This window comes from Mesitornis unicolor, unplaced genomic scaffold, assembly GCF_000695765.1.
Source record: "Mesitornis unicolor isolate BGI_N332 unplaced genomic scaffold, ASM69576v1 scaffold11083, whole genome shotgun sequence".
Lineage (NCBI taxonomy): Eukaryota > Metazoa > Chordata > Aves > Mesitornithiformes > Mesitornithidae > Mesitornis > Mesitornis unicolor.
The window spans coordinates 6,182-24,489 of NW_010172747.1; the positions used below are offsets into that span (position 1 = coordinate 6,182).

The 18,308-nt window shown below is 43.1% G+C and overlaps 1 protein-coding gene across 1 annotated transcript in view; it reads left to right on the forward strand.

The window, feature by feature from the left end:
• Window positions 1-1,768: 1,768 nt before the first annotated feature.
• The window catches only part of TRPC4AP (transient receptor potential cation channel, subfamily C, member 4 associated protein), a gene marked incomplete at both ends in the record, with an annotated part of 18,273 nt that continues 1,733 nt past the window's right edge, over window positions 1,769-18,308 (forward strand). Inside the window, 13 exons of the mRNA XM_010180510.1 lie at window positions 1,769-1,897; window positions 2,120-2,236; window positions 5,097-5,154; window positions 5,533-5,588; window positions 7,124-7,252; window positions 8,434-8,635; window positions 9,742-9,930; window positions 11,599-11,741; window positions 13,651-13,782; window positions 14,649-14,707; window positions 16,714-16,815; window positions 17,845-17,928; window positions 18,239-18,308. The exon at window positions 18,239-18,308 is cut by the window's right edge and continues 13 nt beyond it. Coding sequence (XP_010178812.1) covers window positions 1,769-1,897; window positions 2,120-2,236; window positions 5,097-5,154; window positions 5,533-5,588; window positions 7,124-7,252; window positions 8,434-8,635; window positions 9,742-9,930; window positions 11,599-11,741; window positions 13,651-13,782; window positions 14,649-14,707; window positions 16,714-16,815; window positions 17,845-17,928; window positions 18,239-18,308 — 1,470 coding nt within the window. The remainder of the gene's footprint in view (window positions 1,898-2,119; window positions 2,237-5,096; window positions 5,155-5,532; window positions 5,589-7,123; window positions 7,253-8,433; window positions 8,636-9,741; window positions 9,931-11,598; window positions 11,742-13,650; window positions 13,783-14,648; window positions 14,708-16,713; window positions 16,816-17,844; window positions 17,929-18,238) is intronic.

Genomic DNA, 18,308 nt, shown 5'->3' on the forward strand with positions numbered 1-18,308 from the left:
CAGAATGAAGTCCAGGACAAGGTTTTAACATCGATTAAGGGCCTTTGGCCTTATCGGAGAACACTTGGGTGGCGAATTCTGCACCGTGCTGCTGGGACCTAACATTGCAGCCCATGCACGTCGTGCTTGCCTGTGGTATCTTCCACATCAGCAGGAGCTGGGGAGTTGGATTCGTTCCCTGGCGTTTTGCTGCACGTTCATTGCACTTTACCCAGCGATTAATTTGGTTCCTCCCACCGCGCGTGGGTCTGCGCGCTCCTCCCGCTGAGACTGGGCAGTGGTGGAGCTCCTCTCGCTCTCAACGCTGGGTGTTACAAGGATACGTGAAAATCTGGGACTTCTTAGGAGCTGAGCCATTACAGTCCAGATGATGAGAAGCCTTTTTGACTTTATGGTTTTGTCCTGCTATTTCTTGTGCAAATGTCCTCGGCAGAAGGAGCTCTGTGTCACTCCAGCAGTGCTGGTTGTTTGCTTTCTGACCCCTGAATAGGAGTTAAGGTAAAAACTGGAGAGAGTTTTTTGCCTGGTAGCAAGAAAACCTGATAATTCAAGAGCCTTGAAATTCCCAGTTCAATTTTGGGTATTTCATCAGGAAAAAGGCCCTGAGTATCTGGGAAGCTTAGAAAAAGGGCAAGAATCCATAGCAGCTGACATTGCCAGTCTGAGTTTTCATGTACTTGCATCACTTTTCTGATCTTCTGCATGCCAACAAAGAAAAGGGTTAAATTCTCAGTCAGAAACTGCGGGATATTTGCATATAATTGTCCAGTGAGGAATTGAATGGCCCTTTGGAGTTGCACACTGAGGTGTATCCAGGAGGATGTCTTGTCTCAGACAATAAGAAATGAGATTTCCTGGCTGTTAACAACAAACATTTACAAACAAGCTGGAGGGACACAATGCAAGTTACCTGCAGAAAGGGTCACTTACGCAGAGCGAGAGCAGCTTAGAGGCTTAGGAGGAAGAGAAAATCCACATTTTTTGAGATGCAGTCTTGCTGGCTCCTTCTCCATTTTTTTCGAGTATAAAATCTAGTGGTGAATGTTGAGAATTTTTTATTTTTCTCTTTTGGGGAGAAGGAAAATGGGGGAAAGTTTGCCCAAATGTGGTGGCAAATGTTAATGTTCTTTTTTTTGTGGCTGCAGCCTGCATCCCAGAGGATAACACCAGTGGTGTTACCCAAGGCATTTGGTTGTTGGTCTCCATTTGTAACCAGCCCAAGACTACAGAGGAAATTTTCCCTGTATCTTTGATATGTTCTTCTGGAGCCTGCTTGTAAATCTTGGTGGTTTGAGTCATTGCTATGACCAATAATGGCTTGGCTGAGGAAATGCTCGTTACTGGGTGGATGTAACGAGGAATGAAGCCTTTCCATCTTCAGTGCTCTCTGTCTTAGACCAGTGTCACTTCTGATAGTGTCAAGGGCACCCGTTTCCTCCTTCAGTGGCCTGTCAGTCCCAGTTTAGAGACTTGTGTGTTCCTGTTTAAAAATAGTGCATCAATATACAAATATGGAATGATTACATACTCCTAAATGGTAACATCTGCTTTGGGCCCTGTCCTCCTTCAGATTCTTTGACTGTCTGCAAAATGCTGCAGCTACAACTTGCTGCGTGGAAAGAGGCACTGCATTTTGTGTTGGTGCTCACTTCATTAAGCTATTTTTTTCTGTGGTATTCTGATATTAATATTGTGCAGAGGCAATAAGGTTGATTTCCTGATGGTGAAGCATCAGACACATGGGAATTAAATTCTTCCTTTGTTGCAGATCACAGAGGCCTTGTTAAAGGAAAGAGATAAACAGGCGAAATGGAATGGGATTCCCTTACTGTTACAGAAGCTGTATGAACACAGCCACCCAAACAGCGACTTCTCCCAGTGCCAAAGCATCTTAAAGGTACTGCCTGCACTCCTCTGTCTGAAAACTGGAGTTACTTGGGTTTTGCTTTCTTTAAAGTCTGCTGTGATCATATTCTGATTAACTTGTGATGCTGCTTGGTGATAGTATCTGAATAAGAGCTGGGAATTAATGTAATTGATTAGTCAGTAGATCCCACAGATAATTGGAGACAATTATGTTTATACTGATGAACTGTTCTCTTTTTTTCACCGCACGCAGGAAATTTCTCCACTTCTTTCAATGGAAGCCATGGCATTTGTTACAGAAGATAGAAAAGCTGCTCAAGAGTCCACTTTCCCAAATACGTACACATTTGATTTGTTTGGAGGAGTCGATGTAAGTGTGGGTTTTCTTCAACAATATCAAAAGATTTCTGCATGACAGTCATAACACTGAGAACTCTGTGAGGTCTTACAAGACCTTTGAAGCTTCTGAATGCACCAATTTGATGTTAAATATTAGAATTGTTAATGTGCACGGTTTCACATCATCAAAAATAAGGTGCTTTTTCTTACATGATACAGAGGACCTGGCTGGTTCTTGAGGTAATCTGGTTTTAACTTAAAAATGGGAGACCTTTAAGTTCTCAGTGGAAACGGTTTCAAATACTTTCTAATTGTGGGATTAATTGGTACCAGAGCACCCAGAATTTCACTGACCACTGAAGGATGTGTGTGCTGGTGCACTCTTAGCCAGGTTGTCTCTGCTTGTTGCTGGCACACAATGTGAATTACTTCATCTAGGGAAGATTATTTTAAACAGAGCTGCAAGGTTTCTGTAGACGCTCTGGCAATTAATCCTTTTGTTTATTTGTTTTAATTCTGCGTTACACAAATACCTCCCAAGTTTGCTCAATGTTATGGTGACAGACCCTGGGATTTTGGCTTTCATTAGAGATGTATGATTTGTATTTTCCCTTGAATGAATTGACACTTTCTTCCTCTTTTTTTGGTCTGACTGAACAGTGTCTTTGCTCCTTCTCTCTTGTTACACCTTGCATGCCTTTATTTACATAAAACTTGTGTTTGGATTACGTTGTTTTGACGTAAGCACTGGTTTAGTTGCTGTCAACTGAGGACAAAAGTCTCCAGCTACCCAACATTTAATGAAAATGCTCTAAATTCCCCTTGTTTTTAAGAGGAAATACTGATACTTCTTCTAGAAGTGCTTTTAGCATAAGACTGCAAAGAATAAATCTGTGTATTGGGGGGGTTATTTGTTTGGATTTCATTGGTTGGGTGGTTTCTTTTCCCCTTGAGATTGTTAATATCAGATACGCTGTAATTACCTGGCACTACGGCCAGAGATTTGGCTGCTCCAAGTGGGTTTAATCTGGTTAAAGACAGTGGTAGAAGCCAGTGCTATGTGTGGTTGAAAATCCTATTCTAGGACTTGAAAGGGGAGCAGTTCAATCTGCTGGTTTGTGTATGCCATGTGCTCATCTGTGTTGCAGTATTTTGAGCTGTGAAGCAGGAGTAACTTTGAAAGACACTAAATTTGCAGCGTGCTCTGTGTGCTGTAATGTTTGCCTTAAAATATTTTTGGAATTCTGACAGCTTTTACGTCAAAGAAGAACAAAAGCACATTTGTGTCTCCTCCCTTTATACGAGTACATGTAAAATAGCACTCAAAAGTACAAACGTGTGAACTGATAAATGAGACTTTGGGTTTGAATGCAACCCCACTCCAAGAAATAAGATCTCCTAACTCCCTTTCTGCTCCCTTTGCCTCTGGTGAGGTGCCCTCTTCCCTGTCCTCTGTCTGCCGTTGGACTCCTCCGTCTCTTGCTGCCTACTGTTGCATTTTCAGTAGGATGGCTGAAGAAAGCCCTCTCCAAGGAGTGTCTCACACCACTGCAGTCCAGTCCCTGGAGTGTATGTGAGGAGCATACCAGTTCTGCAAGAATAAGGTGATAAACATGTGGTGGGTTGTAGAATTGACCAGGAAAAAGAAATACTGACTGAAAAGGTCCACTCTGGGACAAAGCAGGAGCGATGATGACTGCGGCCACCCTTAAAAACAGACTTGTTGCAGAAGGTTGCCCTTCCAGGAGAAGGGCAGGTGGTCTGCATGCCAAGTGCATAGCAATATTTTTGGGTGCTTATCTTTGGTAGTGAGCCATGAGGTGTGCAATCCATTAAGATGAGCAATATGTTACTGCTGCAGTAATTTTTCCTCTACCTTACTGATGCTACAGCTGCTATCACAAATATTGCTGGAGAATGTATATTCCTCTTCGAAGTTACCTATTTATTTGTTTGTCAGCACTTAAAATGTGACCGGTGCCTCCAGTGCTGTCAGGTATTTTCCTCTGTGTCTGGGTAGGTAGCTCACTAAAAGAAGAGTAAAGATAAGTTGGGACAAATAGAGAAAGCAAGGTATAAAATGTAAGTATGTTGTCAGTTGACATGACTTGACTGAGTGGTGCCTACATTGCTCTTAAAAATTGGAAACTGAGCTTTAAAACTGGGAGCTTTCTGCAATAATTCTTGCAGAAGCCATCGGTTCCTGCTGGTGGCTGACTCTCATCTTGAAATGAACTGCTGTTTTTTTTAAAATGCTTTAAAATAAACCAGCAGTGTAGGCTAGAACAACTACAGATCAGTTTTACATCTGTCAGAACCATCACCCTAGCCTTGAAAAGCTGTTACGTTCCTTAAATAGAAACGAGACAACACTTCTCAGATCTAGAAATACATATGTGAGTATACGTATAAGGTACTTGTACACAAGCAGTGCCTTGCTTTTTGTTGGTAATGTTAAGATGTGGAGCAACCGAGCTCTGTTATGTCTGGACCTGGAAGGTATTTTGAAGCCCAGCAAGATTTAGGGAAAGCCTTTGGAAAACTTCCATCTCGTTGCAGGTTATTGCTAAAGGTTCATTTTGGGAGATGTGTGATAGCCACCCTTGATGTTTTCTGGATGCATGTGAAATTACATTCTTTGCAGACTCATTCTTTAAAACTTGCCAGTGGGAGATTGTTTTCTACAACTGTTATTATTTCTTCAGGGTAAATACAACTATTTTTTTGTCAATGTCATTTTGACACCGGTGGGGTTTTGGTCACAGAGCTTCCATTATTCACCTCTGTGACTTCAGCAGAGACAGCACTAAGTTTGGATTTATCACTGACAAATTATTTGGCTATTTGTATCCCAATGATTATTCCCTTAATTCTTTATCTTCTCGTTACAGCTTTTAGTAGAAATTCTCATGAGACCAACACTTATTACACAGAAGAAGAAACAGAAAAGTAAGTGCATAGGTGTTTTATCCTTTTTTCTTTTTTAACCTTGCCTTGTGTCCTTATTCGGACAGAAATTATTCTTATTTTTCTGTTACTCTCTTTCCATAGCAGCCATTTCCTGTTCCTAAGTGAATCAGTAGGTTTTGTTCTCTGCATCGCTGATTCATGGTGGGATTTAGGAGTGTCACCTGTTGCAAAGCGCAGCTCAGGAGTATTCGTGCGTTCAGCAGAGCATGCTTCTCTCTGCAGTAAATCTGCATTGCACGTATGATCTGAGCTGGTGGTTAGCCTGAAATTCCCACTTGTTTTATTCATGTCACTGCTGGGGGCGTTCGTGTTCCTCAGCAATGTGCAGGTGGTGAATGTCTGTCTTCTCCTTTGCAGTCAGCGACGACCTCATCAAGGACTGTTTAAGCATACTGTACAACACGTGTATATGTGTAAGTAAACTGCTCTGGAAAGGGGTTCTGCTGCTCACTTCACTTGTGCCACTTGATAAGACAACGTACAGACTCTTTTAACCATCATTTAAACTTACTCTGAAACTTGCCATTCAAATTCCTTCAGTTAAATACCGCTGTCTTATAGTTTTGTGTTACTCAACTGATTTCTGTTTTCTTAGCCGCGTTGTCAAGTTTAAATCCTCTTGTTTGGATCTTTCTGTATCTGTGTTTCCATAGGAGAGCTGTGTCAGCCTCTATTGTATTCAAACTTAAAATTTGAAACTGGAAATGGATGCTTGCTAACCTGAGATACAGCCAGGCTTGTTCAGTAGTGGTGCTGGCAAAGTGGTTTCGGTTTGGTCCTGCAGCTCCTTCATGTGCTGAGTATAAATTCAGTTCAGTCGATGACAGATCCGTGCTCAGGAGGACGCTGGGTTCAAGGCTTATCGAAATACCTTACCATTAAAATTCTGAAGCTACCTCAGATTATGCATGTGGGGAACATCCTCAGAACTGTTTGCTTCATAACACATTCAGCTGTGTCATAGCCTAGGGTGCGTTGTTTAACAAAAAAATTTAAAAAGGCATGGAGCTTTTCCAAAGAAATCAACTTAGTCTTGAGAGTTTGAGTCTTGATAGGTTGTGTTTGCACTACTGAGTGTTTTTGTACACGTGTGAGGGGAAAGAGAGGGAACACTTGAACTTATGTGATTTTTTTTGTTGTTGTTTTTTTAACTACAGGTAATACAACTTTTGCAAACTACGAATAGTGTAATATGCGAAGAAGCAAGTTTGCAGTTTATAAACTAGCTGCTCTTTTAATTCACTTCAGTATTACTGTGCTGTCTTGAATGAGAAGTGTTCAGGATCACAGAAATGTCTGTGCAGTATTAATTGTTCATATGCTTCCGTGTAAATATTCAGGAGATATCTAAGCTAGTTTAGTTCTGTGAGCCCTGATAATATCAGTCATATAAAATAGACAGCTTTGCAAGCAGTAAGAAGGTAGTTTTAAGTTATATTTAATTCCAGAAAAGGCTGTGCTCTCAGCAGAGATCAGAGCGTGAAAGCTGACTTCAGTGATGAACCTGAGTTCGTGCCTTAGTGTGACTTTGGAGTTGATCACCAGGTTCATTCACCTGGTTGCTCAGGCTCTTCCCAGCTGAGAGCAATGCCAGCATTTCAGGAGGAGTCTGAAGGCTGCATTTACACACCAGAAAATGGAGCTGGTTACCATTTGTATGGCAAACCAGAGACAAGCTCTGTGCATGCAGTGTTTAATTCTGATTCAGACAAGAAAGCAACTGCCTGGAGATGAAGCCTCTCATCCTCTGCAGTTTTTGCAAGCATCACATTAACTTCAAACAAGGACTGGAGCTAGTTTTGGCCAGCACAAACACCTTTTGTGGTTTCAGGAGTGGCTGATTCACTAATGCATCATCTGCAGAAGTGTCCTGCGTGTGCCTGTAGCCTGCAACTTGTCGAGGTGGGCTCTGATTCTGGGTCTTTGTGTGCTTCTTGCTGCTTTCTAGACCGAAGGAGTCACGAGGCGATTGGCAGAAAGAAACGACTTTGTGTTGTTCCTGTTTACATTGATGACAAACAAAAAGACATTCCTACAAACCGCAACACTGATCGAAGATATCCTGGGAGTTAAAAAGGTTTGTCGCTGGTTTCTTAATTATATTTGAATGGCTTTTCGGGCCAGTGGAGGAAAGACAGCTGTTTGTTTGAAGAGTTGAAGATAATCCTGTAAGCTAGCATTCACACTTCTTGTAGCTTATTTGAAACCTGAGTGCTTACAGGGGGTCATTAACTTCAATCACATTTCGTGCAGAAGCCAAATGATGCATGTGGTGTCATACTTGTAATGCTTTTGCGTGGCTTCCAGAGGATGATGGGGGGGTGTGAGTGCCTGGATCCTCCTGAAAGTACAACCAGTATTTCAAATAAAGAAGGTGAACCTGATATAAATTCATTTTTCATCCTTGCCTTCTAGTTACACTTGCAATATTTTACAAGTCTTCCTGACATCTGGAAGGCTTCCCATGCTTCTCCCTTACCTTGGGGTTTGTCACCTCTGAGAAGCTGCAGGCTGGGGGAACAGCACACTTGAGTCTTCTGCACAAACTGGGTTTTTGGACTTGCTCGCCTACACTGTTACAGCTTAGTGCTCTGATGTGATGTGTATAAAGTATTAGAGGTGTCACCCTGGGAAAACCCTGAATACTTAAGTCTTTAAAATATGGATAGCTCTGCTTTTGGAATGATAAAAGTGACACCAGTTGTAAATCACAGCTGTTTTCAGTCTCAATTGTCACTCCCTGCTTGCTTTTCCTCTACTGATCACAGAATCACAGAATCGCTCGGTTGGAAAAACCCTCTGAGATCATCACGTCCAACCGTTCCTGTCTACCCCCTAAACCATATCCCTAAGTACCTCATCTACCCGCTCTTTAAACACATCCAGGGATGGGGACTCCACCACCTCCCTGGGCAGCCTGTGCCAGCTTCTGACGACCCTCTCAGTAAAGAACTTCCTCCTTATCTCTGACCTGAACCTCCCTTGGCACAGCTTGGTGCCGTTTCCCCTTGTTCTATCCCCCATCACCTGGGAGAAGAGCCCAGCACCCACCTCTCCACAACCTCCCTTGAGGCAGTTGTAGGTGGTGATGAGGTCTCCCCTCAGCCTTCTCTTCTCCAGGCTAAACAAGCCCAGTTCTGATGTTGAAATAACACATGGATCTCCCCAGGGACGAGCTGCAGCTGAAGCCTTCTGCCTGTGGCTGTTTCCTTACTGCACACCATGTGTGACTTACTCAGTGGATGTTGCCTTTTCCAGGAAATGATACAACTGGATGATATTCCCAACCTTCCGAGCCTCGTGTCCAGTTTTGATCAGCAGCAGCTTGCGAACTTCTGCAGGATCCTCGCTGTCACCATTTCTGAACTCGACACAGGAAGCGATGACAAGCACACGCTTCTTGCCAAAAATGCCCAGCAGAAAAAAAACTTGGGTCCTTCTCGAGCAGAAATTAATCAAGGTAATTGTTATGTTGTGAACGGACGCAGAAGGATCTCAGCAGTGTGTAAAGTTTCCCTCTTTTCAATATCACATCTGTAGTGTGTGTTTCTAGAAAATACTGTGAGCTTTCTTCTTTATGGACTTTGGTCAAGCAGGTTCTTGGAAATAACCTTTTCTGTTAATGCCATTTACTTTGTAGCTTTCGTTTTCAAATGCTGTTGGTAATTTGGTGAGTTACTTTGTCATTGCAGCCCTCTCTGATGAATGGTGTGGCTTACAGTAATTGGGTTTGTTTTCTATCCCTCAGTCACCCATGGCCTCCCCTTTAGCAACTCTCAGTAATTCTGTGTCCTCCTTAAAATATGATTTCCTGAATTAAAACTGCAAATGCAGCATAGTTGCTGTCATAGCAGTTCCTTCTCCGATTTTATCTGACATTGTCCTGAGCAGGATGTCTTGCTTTCCTTGTTGATAAAGTGTATTTAGTATTAGTCATGTTGTCCACTGTTACCACACCAGCCTCGGGTGGTACCACACCCTCTAACTTGGGGCTCCCCATGTGTTCCCCATCTGTTTTGCTCCATGAGGAACTAATTCAGGAAACTAGTACTGAAAAAGCCAACAGCTTTTGAAGTGAGCTGGTTCAGTTTGCTGCGATACAAACACCACAGAAGGTAAAATGAGGGAGGTGGCATCACACAGAGGAAGGCAAAGGTGGAGCTGCCCCTTCCAAGGGCTGCTGCTTTATTTCTGCCAGCTTCATTTTCAGCCAGATCAGTTCCTTGATACTGATTTACTGTGGACTGGATAACAGCAGTGCCAGCTGAAGGGAATTGGCCGGAAAGAAGCAGTTAAGAGTAGGGTAGAATTAATTTTTTTTTCCCTGTGTAAGTCCAACGCAAACCAGTTCAACACTGAATTATGCCCAGGGTATGGACATTCTCTTCCAGTCCTTAATAGGAGAGTGCACCGATTTCTTCAGTCTTTGGATCTTTTTAACCTGATGGAATTTGTTTCTGTGTACTGTGCTATATTACTAATGTAGATTAGTACCTTGTGGTATAGAGGATTTGATGACTTGTGGTGGTGATCTGAAGTCGTAATAGAATCCTTTTTCTCTTCCAGCGACGCTTTTGAATATTCCAGGCTTCATTGAGCGATTGTGCAAACTGGCAACACGGAAGGTGTCTGAAACAACAGGTACCTCCAGCTTCCTCCAGGAGCTGGAGGAGTGGTACACCTGGCTGGACAACGCGCTGGTGCTTGATGCGCTGATGAGAGTGGCAAACGAGGAGGCCGAGCAGAGCAGTACAGGTACCTGGCGTGCATTCCTTCAGCTGATGCACATCTTAACCTTCTTCAGTGTTTGCCACGTGTTGCTTTTCCTTTCACCCAGCATTGATTCCCTTTTTCCTGCATAAAAGACCCGACGTGTCAGCATTTCGGGCTGACTCCCATTTTGTTCTGATGTGGCATGATATTTTTTCATGAACTAAAGTTAGCAAAAGGAAATGTCCTACAACAAACCGTGCCCTTTGCACACCTAGATAACGCTGTACGTCCTCAGCACTAACCTCTGCTGGAGTGACAAAAATAACACACCTCTGAGGTAAGTGACTTTGCCAGCATTTTGAGCCAAAACTAAGGCTGATGGCTTTAAGTCCAAGTACTTCATACCAAGGAGGCGGTCTCTCCTTTAAAAAGGAAATGTAGTTCCAGCAAAATTAGATAAGCTAATTGGAAAAAAATAATTGTTCCAGGTAAGCTTGCTAATACAACCTTAGGAAAATGCTTTGTAGCAAGCACATGATTTATCTCCTCACCCTTCAGTACTGCAAAAATGCAATGTGTGTCTTGTAGAACTCAAAGTACTTGGTAACAAAATTAGAATGATCCCAGAATTTTGATATCTGAATCTTTGCTTCTCTGCTCCTTCGGAAAACTTTCTTCCTTATCCAGCTTCATTAGTTTAGTAGCAATTAATTACTAAAACTTCTGAAAATCCACAAGGAAATGAATTCTGTGAATGCTCCAACAGCATCTCGCACACCTTTATAGACACCAGCTTGGTGGAAACTGGAGAACACTTGGTATTTCGGAACAGAATTCACAGGGCAGTTTTGCTGAGGTGGAACATGCCCAATCACAGCTCTTGACCTACAGCATTGGTCAGTGAGCAAACCTGGCCATGCTTACCTAGAACACTGCCTTGATCTCCAGTGGCTTTGCGACTTCTGAGTCAGAGGTGGTGTCTCTGCTTTCAGCCTTTGATGGTTTCCTCCCTCCACGTGCTGGCCCAGTTACTGCTGCTTCACATGGGTTCACAAAGCATTCAGCCTGTCCCATGGCAGGGGGTTGATCACTTAGTTCTGTATTGTGTGAAGAGCTCAACCCTTTCTGAACCACAGCCTCCAGGTTTCACTGTGTCCTTATTTACTTTCTCTGTCACTCATGATACCTGTCATGTTTGCCACTTGCAATCATGGTGTGTTATATCCTATTTCTGTCCCTTTAGCAGTATAATTCTAGATAGGCCACAGTCAAATAATTTTCATAGACCTAAGTGTTCTGGTGCTGAGGTATGAAATGGAAGCAGACTAATAGTAAATGCTTCTGATAATCTCACCCCTACTTTTATTACCTTTTCTGACCTCTCCTTTGTGTTGCAGTAGTCTATTAATTCATATAGGTGATCCTTCTTATTTTAGGTAGATTATGCCATTTACCTTATGGAAAAATTAAATCATTTTTGTTAAATCTAATTTTATCTCCTCTAAAGTTCCAGCTGTGGTTTTTTTTCCCCTTCTGTAGCATTTAATTTAAATTGGTTATGTGTTATATGTGCCTCATTTTAGCTGAGAAGAAGATTCAAGCAGACATGCTGGTCTTGCATCTGCAGTGTTTCAGTGTAAAAGTAATAACTATAACAAATCCTTTCCTGTTGAAGCTGCCTCGGGCTCACATCTTTGCCTTCTTGTTCAGAGTCTTCGGATGAAAGTGGATTGGCCAACACTTCGACACGTACGCAGCTCCCACAGTCCATGAAGATCATGCACGAGATTATGTACAAGCTGGAGGTGTTGTATGTTCTCTGCGTGCTGCTCATGGGGCGACAAAGGAATCAGGTGAGCGCTTGTGAACGGTCAAGCACGCGTAAGTTGGTGTCTCTTTAAACCTAAGTCCTCGTTAATTAGGTCATGGACACAGAAACATGAAGGGCAGAGCTCAAGGCATAAAGCTGGGCAAATCCCATCGTTGCAGCGAGGCACAAACAAACAGGCAGTGTTTCATCGCCGGGAACCAGAACAAGGCACGGGGCAGGGCTTGTCCCAGGCTGTGCTGACCAGTGCGGGCGGTGGGCACTGTCTGCAGAGCTGCTGCTCTGGTGTGAGGTACAGGAGGATGTCTCCTGGATGAGGTGTCCTGTCTGTGTGTGGAAGCGTGTGGCTATACCTGGAATGCAGCAGCTTTCCCTCCCGGTGCACTGGTGACCCTCTTGGACAGAGCCCCTTCAGGCCTCCCTCATCTTGGGCTGCTTTCACTCGTGGAAATCCTCCGGGGTGACTTGTGAATGGGTGATTTTTGCAGTAGGTTTCCTGTGTCTCGGCCGAGTGTGAGCGTGTTGTGTCCTCCTGACTGAGAGTTTAACACTTCCAGTGCTGCCTGCACCAGGCACTGCCTAAAAATCCTTCTCGTCTGTTCCTTTGGCATTTCTTGCTTTCAGAATGAAAAATAACTTGTTCCTTGCCTCACATACACTCATGGTGAACCAGTTACTGAAGCTTGGCTGTAGGTTGTTTTAAACAGGTCAAAAGCATATTGAAGGGAGAAGAAAAGCAATCTGTTGGTGCAGTTTTGACAGGTTTCCAGCAGTGGCAGTCTGCTCAGTTCAGCAGAGCAGCTTGGAATAGCAGGGACATTTGGATGCCCTAGAGACTGAGAGGATCAAATTGTTTTGCGTTGCTGCAGAGCTGTTGTATTAGGCAAGAGTAGCTGTGCTGAGGGGGCTGTTGCTTGAGCACATTTATCCTGAGTCTTTTATTCTTTGCTAGTACCCTCCCAGTGTATCGGAGTCATGAATACTCACCACAGGCAGTGTCTTAAATCTCTCAATCTGAATTTAAAATAGAAGTGCATTTGAAGTACAGTGCTGAGCATAACTAACCTGTTCATTCTGATCCTACAAATGGATACTCAGCATTAAAAAGAAATAGATTCTGTATGGTAGTAACCAGAGGAAACTTGCTACTCTTGCAGAAACAATAATCACTGCCATAAACTCATAATCCTGTTGTCATTTGATTTACAAGTACTGTTTCTATTGGTCATAAAGCTAATTTTTTTTAAAAAAGACATAACTGGCACTACCAGAACATGGATCAGTCTTTTTTTTTTCCACTGTTTCAAGTCAGATGATTCACCCCTGTCTGATTTCACCGCAAGAATGCACTTTACTACAGATACTGCAGAAACTACTTGCAGCGTGCGCTCATCCTGCTGCAGCCTGCTCAGGGAGCAGGAGGTGTTCCCTTCCTCACCTCGCTGGGTCAGATCCAGTGTTACCGTCAAGTGTGACACTACAAAGTGTGCTGCTGAAATAGCTGCCTTTGAAGCTTGACTGGTTTTTGGGTTTTTTAATTTCCTGGGAATGCAGCTCTTTACTCTTCCTCTGCTACTTCTGCCCCCATGCAAACGTGGAAGCTGTCCAAGGATAAAGCTGGCATGCAGTTCACTTCCTCTCCAGGGCTGACTGAGGGCTGGAATTGAATTCTCAAGTTGCTTCATTCCCAAATGCTTTGTCCAGAGCCCGCTTTTCTTGTAAAATACTCTGCCTTTTAAACATATATCCTAAACATAACCTTCATTCCTTAATCTACGTAAAGTTTTCAAAGACTTGTTCAGATGTGAATCCATTCCCTTTCCTGGTAGATCAGATTTAAAGCTGGAGCTGAGCTGTTGTACGTGGAAAGCTCCAGTGAGCAGGGAACAGCATTGTCTGCTCTCACTGACACATGTGCTTCTCTTGTTTTTCAGGTTCACAAAATGATAGCAGAGTTCAGACTGATTCCTGGCCTCAATAACTTGTTTGACAAACTGATCTGGAGAAAGCATTCGGCGTCAGCCCTCGTTCTGCATGGACACAATCAAAATTGTGACTGTAGCCCAGTGAGTAACTTTGCCAGTTCCGTATTGGATTTTTATCTTATTTATGACATCTTTCTGAGGAGTTGCACTGCGTAAATGGATGCCTGTATCATAAATGAATTGAGATGCAGAAGAAGTCCAAAGAACAGTTAAACTGGGGAAGGATCTAGAGCACAGGTCTTGTGAGGATCAATGAGGGAACTGAGGCTGTTTAATCTGGAGAAAAGGAGGCTGAGGGGAGAACTTACTGCTCTACAACTCCCTGAAAGGAGAGGGTAGCGAGGCCAAGGTTGGTCTCTTTTTGCAGGTAACAAGTGATAGAACAAGAGGAAATGACCTCAAGTGTTCCCAGGGGAGGGTTAGATTGGGTGTTAGGGAAAATTTCTTCACTGAAAGGGTTGTCAGGCATGGGAAGGGGCTGCCCAGGGAAGTGGTGGAGTCGCCATCCCTGGATGTCTTTAAAAGATGGGGAGATGTGGCGCTTAGAGACATGGTTTAGTGGTGGACTTAATGAAATGACAGCTAGTGGGTCTAGCAAGAGGCTCAGAGCACAGAGTAGATCACAGGTTTTGGGGCAGAATTTGGTTGGGTTTTTTCCCTGCATAAACCTAGATGCTATAAATCAATACAGTGAGCTCTTTTTGGTTCTGAAGCAAGAAGAAATTAACTGCTACATGCATAGATTTGCAGGCAGTCCTTGCTTCTCTTCTGTTTTGAGAAGCCTGCAAAGTGCAACCTTCTCCATTTATGCACGGGACTCGCTCTGCTGTCCCAATGGATTTGATTTGGGTGGGTTTTCAGCTCAGCTGTTTCATGTCAGCTAGATAACTAATGATACCCAAAAATACTAAAGCAATTTTGGTTTTACCTTTCTTTTCTCTTTTTAGGACATTACTTTAAAGATACAGTTCTTGAGGCTTCTGCAGAGCTTTAGTGATCACCATGAGTGAGTATGAGAAGCAGTGGTAGGTGGTGGCTCACTGGTATTGTTTGTGGGGTTGCAGTTGCAGCGGGTGTCCTGGGCACAGTGCAGGCTCAATGTGAAGGGAACATTGTAGGGTCCCTAAACTCAATTCAGATGTTCATGTGCCTTTCAGCTCCTGCTATGAAAAGACTAAGGATGTGCTCTCCAATGGGCATGGCTTGATATGCCTGTTAACGATTAAAAAATAGCCCATTTTGCTTCATGTTGAAGTGAACTGAAACATTTATACAATGAGTTAACGCTTTCTGGCTGAAGAAATAAGGAGGCAGCTTTCATGATGCTGTTTATGTGTCTTTTCCCTGAGAGCTGGTGGTGAGCCAGCGTGCTCACAAGATACAGGTACAGGTTCAGTTTGTTGTTAAGCCTGAAACAAAGGCTGTTGAAGGGTGCAGGACCTCTGATGAGGTTAATCAGTACTCTTTTGCCTTTGTAAAAAGGCTAGGAACGTGTGATTCCTGTCTAAATACCAACGATGGAGAAGACCTGGTTAAACTGAATGGGAAAATGGTAGGGGAACAATTTCTGGTCAGCTACCATCGGGAAGCTGGGTTGGAGGTGGGAAGAAAGCTTCTGTTTGCCTTCAAAAGCCATACTTAAGAAGCTTGAGTCTGCTGGAGGAGTTGATGGCTGATGCAGTTTGCTTGTTTGTGGGTTTATTTGGGTTGGTTTTAATGCTGTGCTGCTGGTACAGAGGTTCTTGTTGCTCTGTTCCGACTTGCAGAATCATATCTTGCGTTCTGTCAGTGTCCTGATGCTCTGATTCAGTCCTGCAGGATGGTGTCTTACTCCTTACAAACCTCTGCGTTTGAGGCACATTTTCTTGTCTTGCCTGGTCATATCTACAGCCAGGGTGATGTTATTGTGTAGGTTTTATCCAGTGCTACTAGATATGCATACTGAGAGTATCAGCCTTTTTGATTGTGCAGTATTAGCTTTAAGAACGAGGAGCTGCTGAACATGTTACAGTAACCAGAGGAAGGCTGACCTACTGTAAATCCTCCATGCAAGACGTTGTTTGCCCAGGAATCACTCCAGGTTTTCCAATAAAATCTCCTTAGATGATGTTCCCACTTAAGTGGCTGCTACAAAGATCTCAGGCTTTTTTGAATGGCAAACAGCTTTCAGCTGGAACATTGGAGCAAGTGGAATGAGTGGGATTTGGTTAGGGTTTTTAAACAAATAGTTACATGGACTTTCTATGAAACCACAGATAAGCTGAGTTCGCTGAGGACAAGATTAGAGCAAGTGCTTACATACTAATATCAACTTCAGTAAAACTGTGTATAAACCCAACTTGTGGAACTGCTTACTGCATGGAGAGAGGCTGTATTTTCATTACAGAAACCTGTTGATCCAGATCAAAAGAAGCTTCACATGACAGCCTCAGTGGGCACCAATCTGGGAGATAGTGTTTGAAGCAAGAAGGCCTCCCCATCACCCTTCTGGTCTCATAATTTATCTTCTGTGTAGTTGCTATGTTTTGATGAAGAGGTTTTCTTTGCACACCCTCACATTTATCACTGCGTCCTGGGCTCCCTTAGGCTTCCTGAAAATAAGTCTTTGCTGTCTGATTCCTAGTGCTTTTGGGCAGGGAGTCTGTCAAAGGGAGCCTCTGGACTACGCTTCTACTGTGTCAGACTTGGTCTGCGTTTAATTTACCTTACAGATCAATTAATAGACTTTCATTATGAAAAGTTCAGGATTTTATGCTAATTCCTTGGCTTTATATCCATTCCTGTTCTGTTTTCTGCATTTCATGAAGTTTTTAAGTATTTCCAGAGTAAACACTTTGCTCAGAGTAATAAAATACCAGGATGATTGAGTAAATTTTTGCAGTTTCTGCTTTCTGAAAGAAGGCTTAGGAAACAGCCCTCATAGGAGCAGGGCTTTACTCTTCATGGAATTGCACGTTTGCCTCTTGAATTCATCGTAGTTTTCTCCCCTACTCCCCAACTGTCTCGCTTTAGGAACAAGTATCTCCTTTTAAACAGCCAAGAACTTAACGAGCTGAGTGCGATCTCCCACAAAGCCAACATCCCCGAGGTCGATGCTGTTGTCAACACAGACAGGTGAGCAGGGCTGGAGGGTTTAGGTCAGCAGCTTCTGGCGTTGTGCAGGCACTTACATATATTTTATATATATAATTGCTGCTACTAATAAACCTTAGTTTTGAGATTGTGGAGCAGTCTGTGCATACACAATGTCCATTTCCAGTCTGCATAAACAGATCTAAGTGCATCTGCTCAGTCTTTATTTTAAGAGCAGCTAATAACTAGAGTAACCCCAATTAGATTAACATGTTAAACCACTTGCAGAATCTCTCGTCTTATATTTGAGTATCTATTAGATTGGCTATTTTGATTTAATCAGCCCTTCAATACATGATTCTGATATGCAAACCTCACAAGGTGAAACATTGTTTGCAGAATTTAGTTGTCTGAATACTCACGGAGTATCAGCAGGGACTGTCATGCTCCAGAGGCTTTGTCAGTTGGCTCTTGCCTGCCCAGCAAAGGTGCTGATACACTGAGTAGCCATTAACCTGGGTCCACAAGCTTACTATGAGTAGATACTCCACTGAAGATGCTTTTTGCTACAAGTAGTGTTGCAGTTCTACAGCCTCTATACTTTTACTAGCACATACAGAAGGTGGCTGCCTCATGTAGCATCTCAGTTTCCATGCTCTGCTCCCCCTCCTAAACAGAACTTAGAGCTTTCTTTACATTCGTTGAGCAGAGGAGGTGTGTGGATTTTTCATTCCTAAGCTCACGTGTGGTATACGTTTGGGTTTGTTCCCTAATCTCTTAATTCCTACAAGGTGTGAATTGGTTATTTCTGAAATCATTAATATTTTGAGATAAAATCAATAATTTTTCTTTAGAATTTGGAAGCCATGCTGCAGCTATTGCAGTCATTTACGAGGAGAGGTCTTCCACTGGTAGAACTAATAAAGAAAGTTAATCGGTATTGGTACTGTATATTTAATACTGAGGTTTTGATCATTAAAAGCTCTGGAGAAGAGACTGGATTCAGTGTTCTGCAAGGTACAGTGCTTGCCAGCCCTTCCACTCATGCTCTGATTTCTTCACGTGCTCTAGGAGTCTTGTCTGTGATGGGAAGAGAGGTTTGTTGACCAGGCTGCTTCAGGTCATGAAGAAGGAACCAGCTGAATCCTCCTTCAGGTGAGCTCACTTTGCACTGTACTGTGCTGGTTTGAGTTGTTTGGGAAGTTGGTCTGTCTTCGTACTGCTTACAGCAGTTGAAAATGCTTGAAAATCATAAACTGGAAAAGATCTGGCTTGGTTGTGCTTGGAGAATGCCAAAGTTTGCATTGACTTCATACCCAGTCCAGTCAGTGACTTCCTGCAGGATCACCCAGTCTGACTCCAGCTTCAGATCGGAATGAAACAGATTAGGAAACTCGCTTTAAATCACAGTTGTGAAATACTCTCCTTACTCCAAAATTAAAATCTCATTTCTTCCATTTCTCAGGTTTTGGCAAGCAAGGGCAGTTGAAAGTTTTCTGCGAGGCACCACCTCCTATGCAGACCAAATGTTCCTG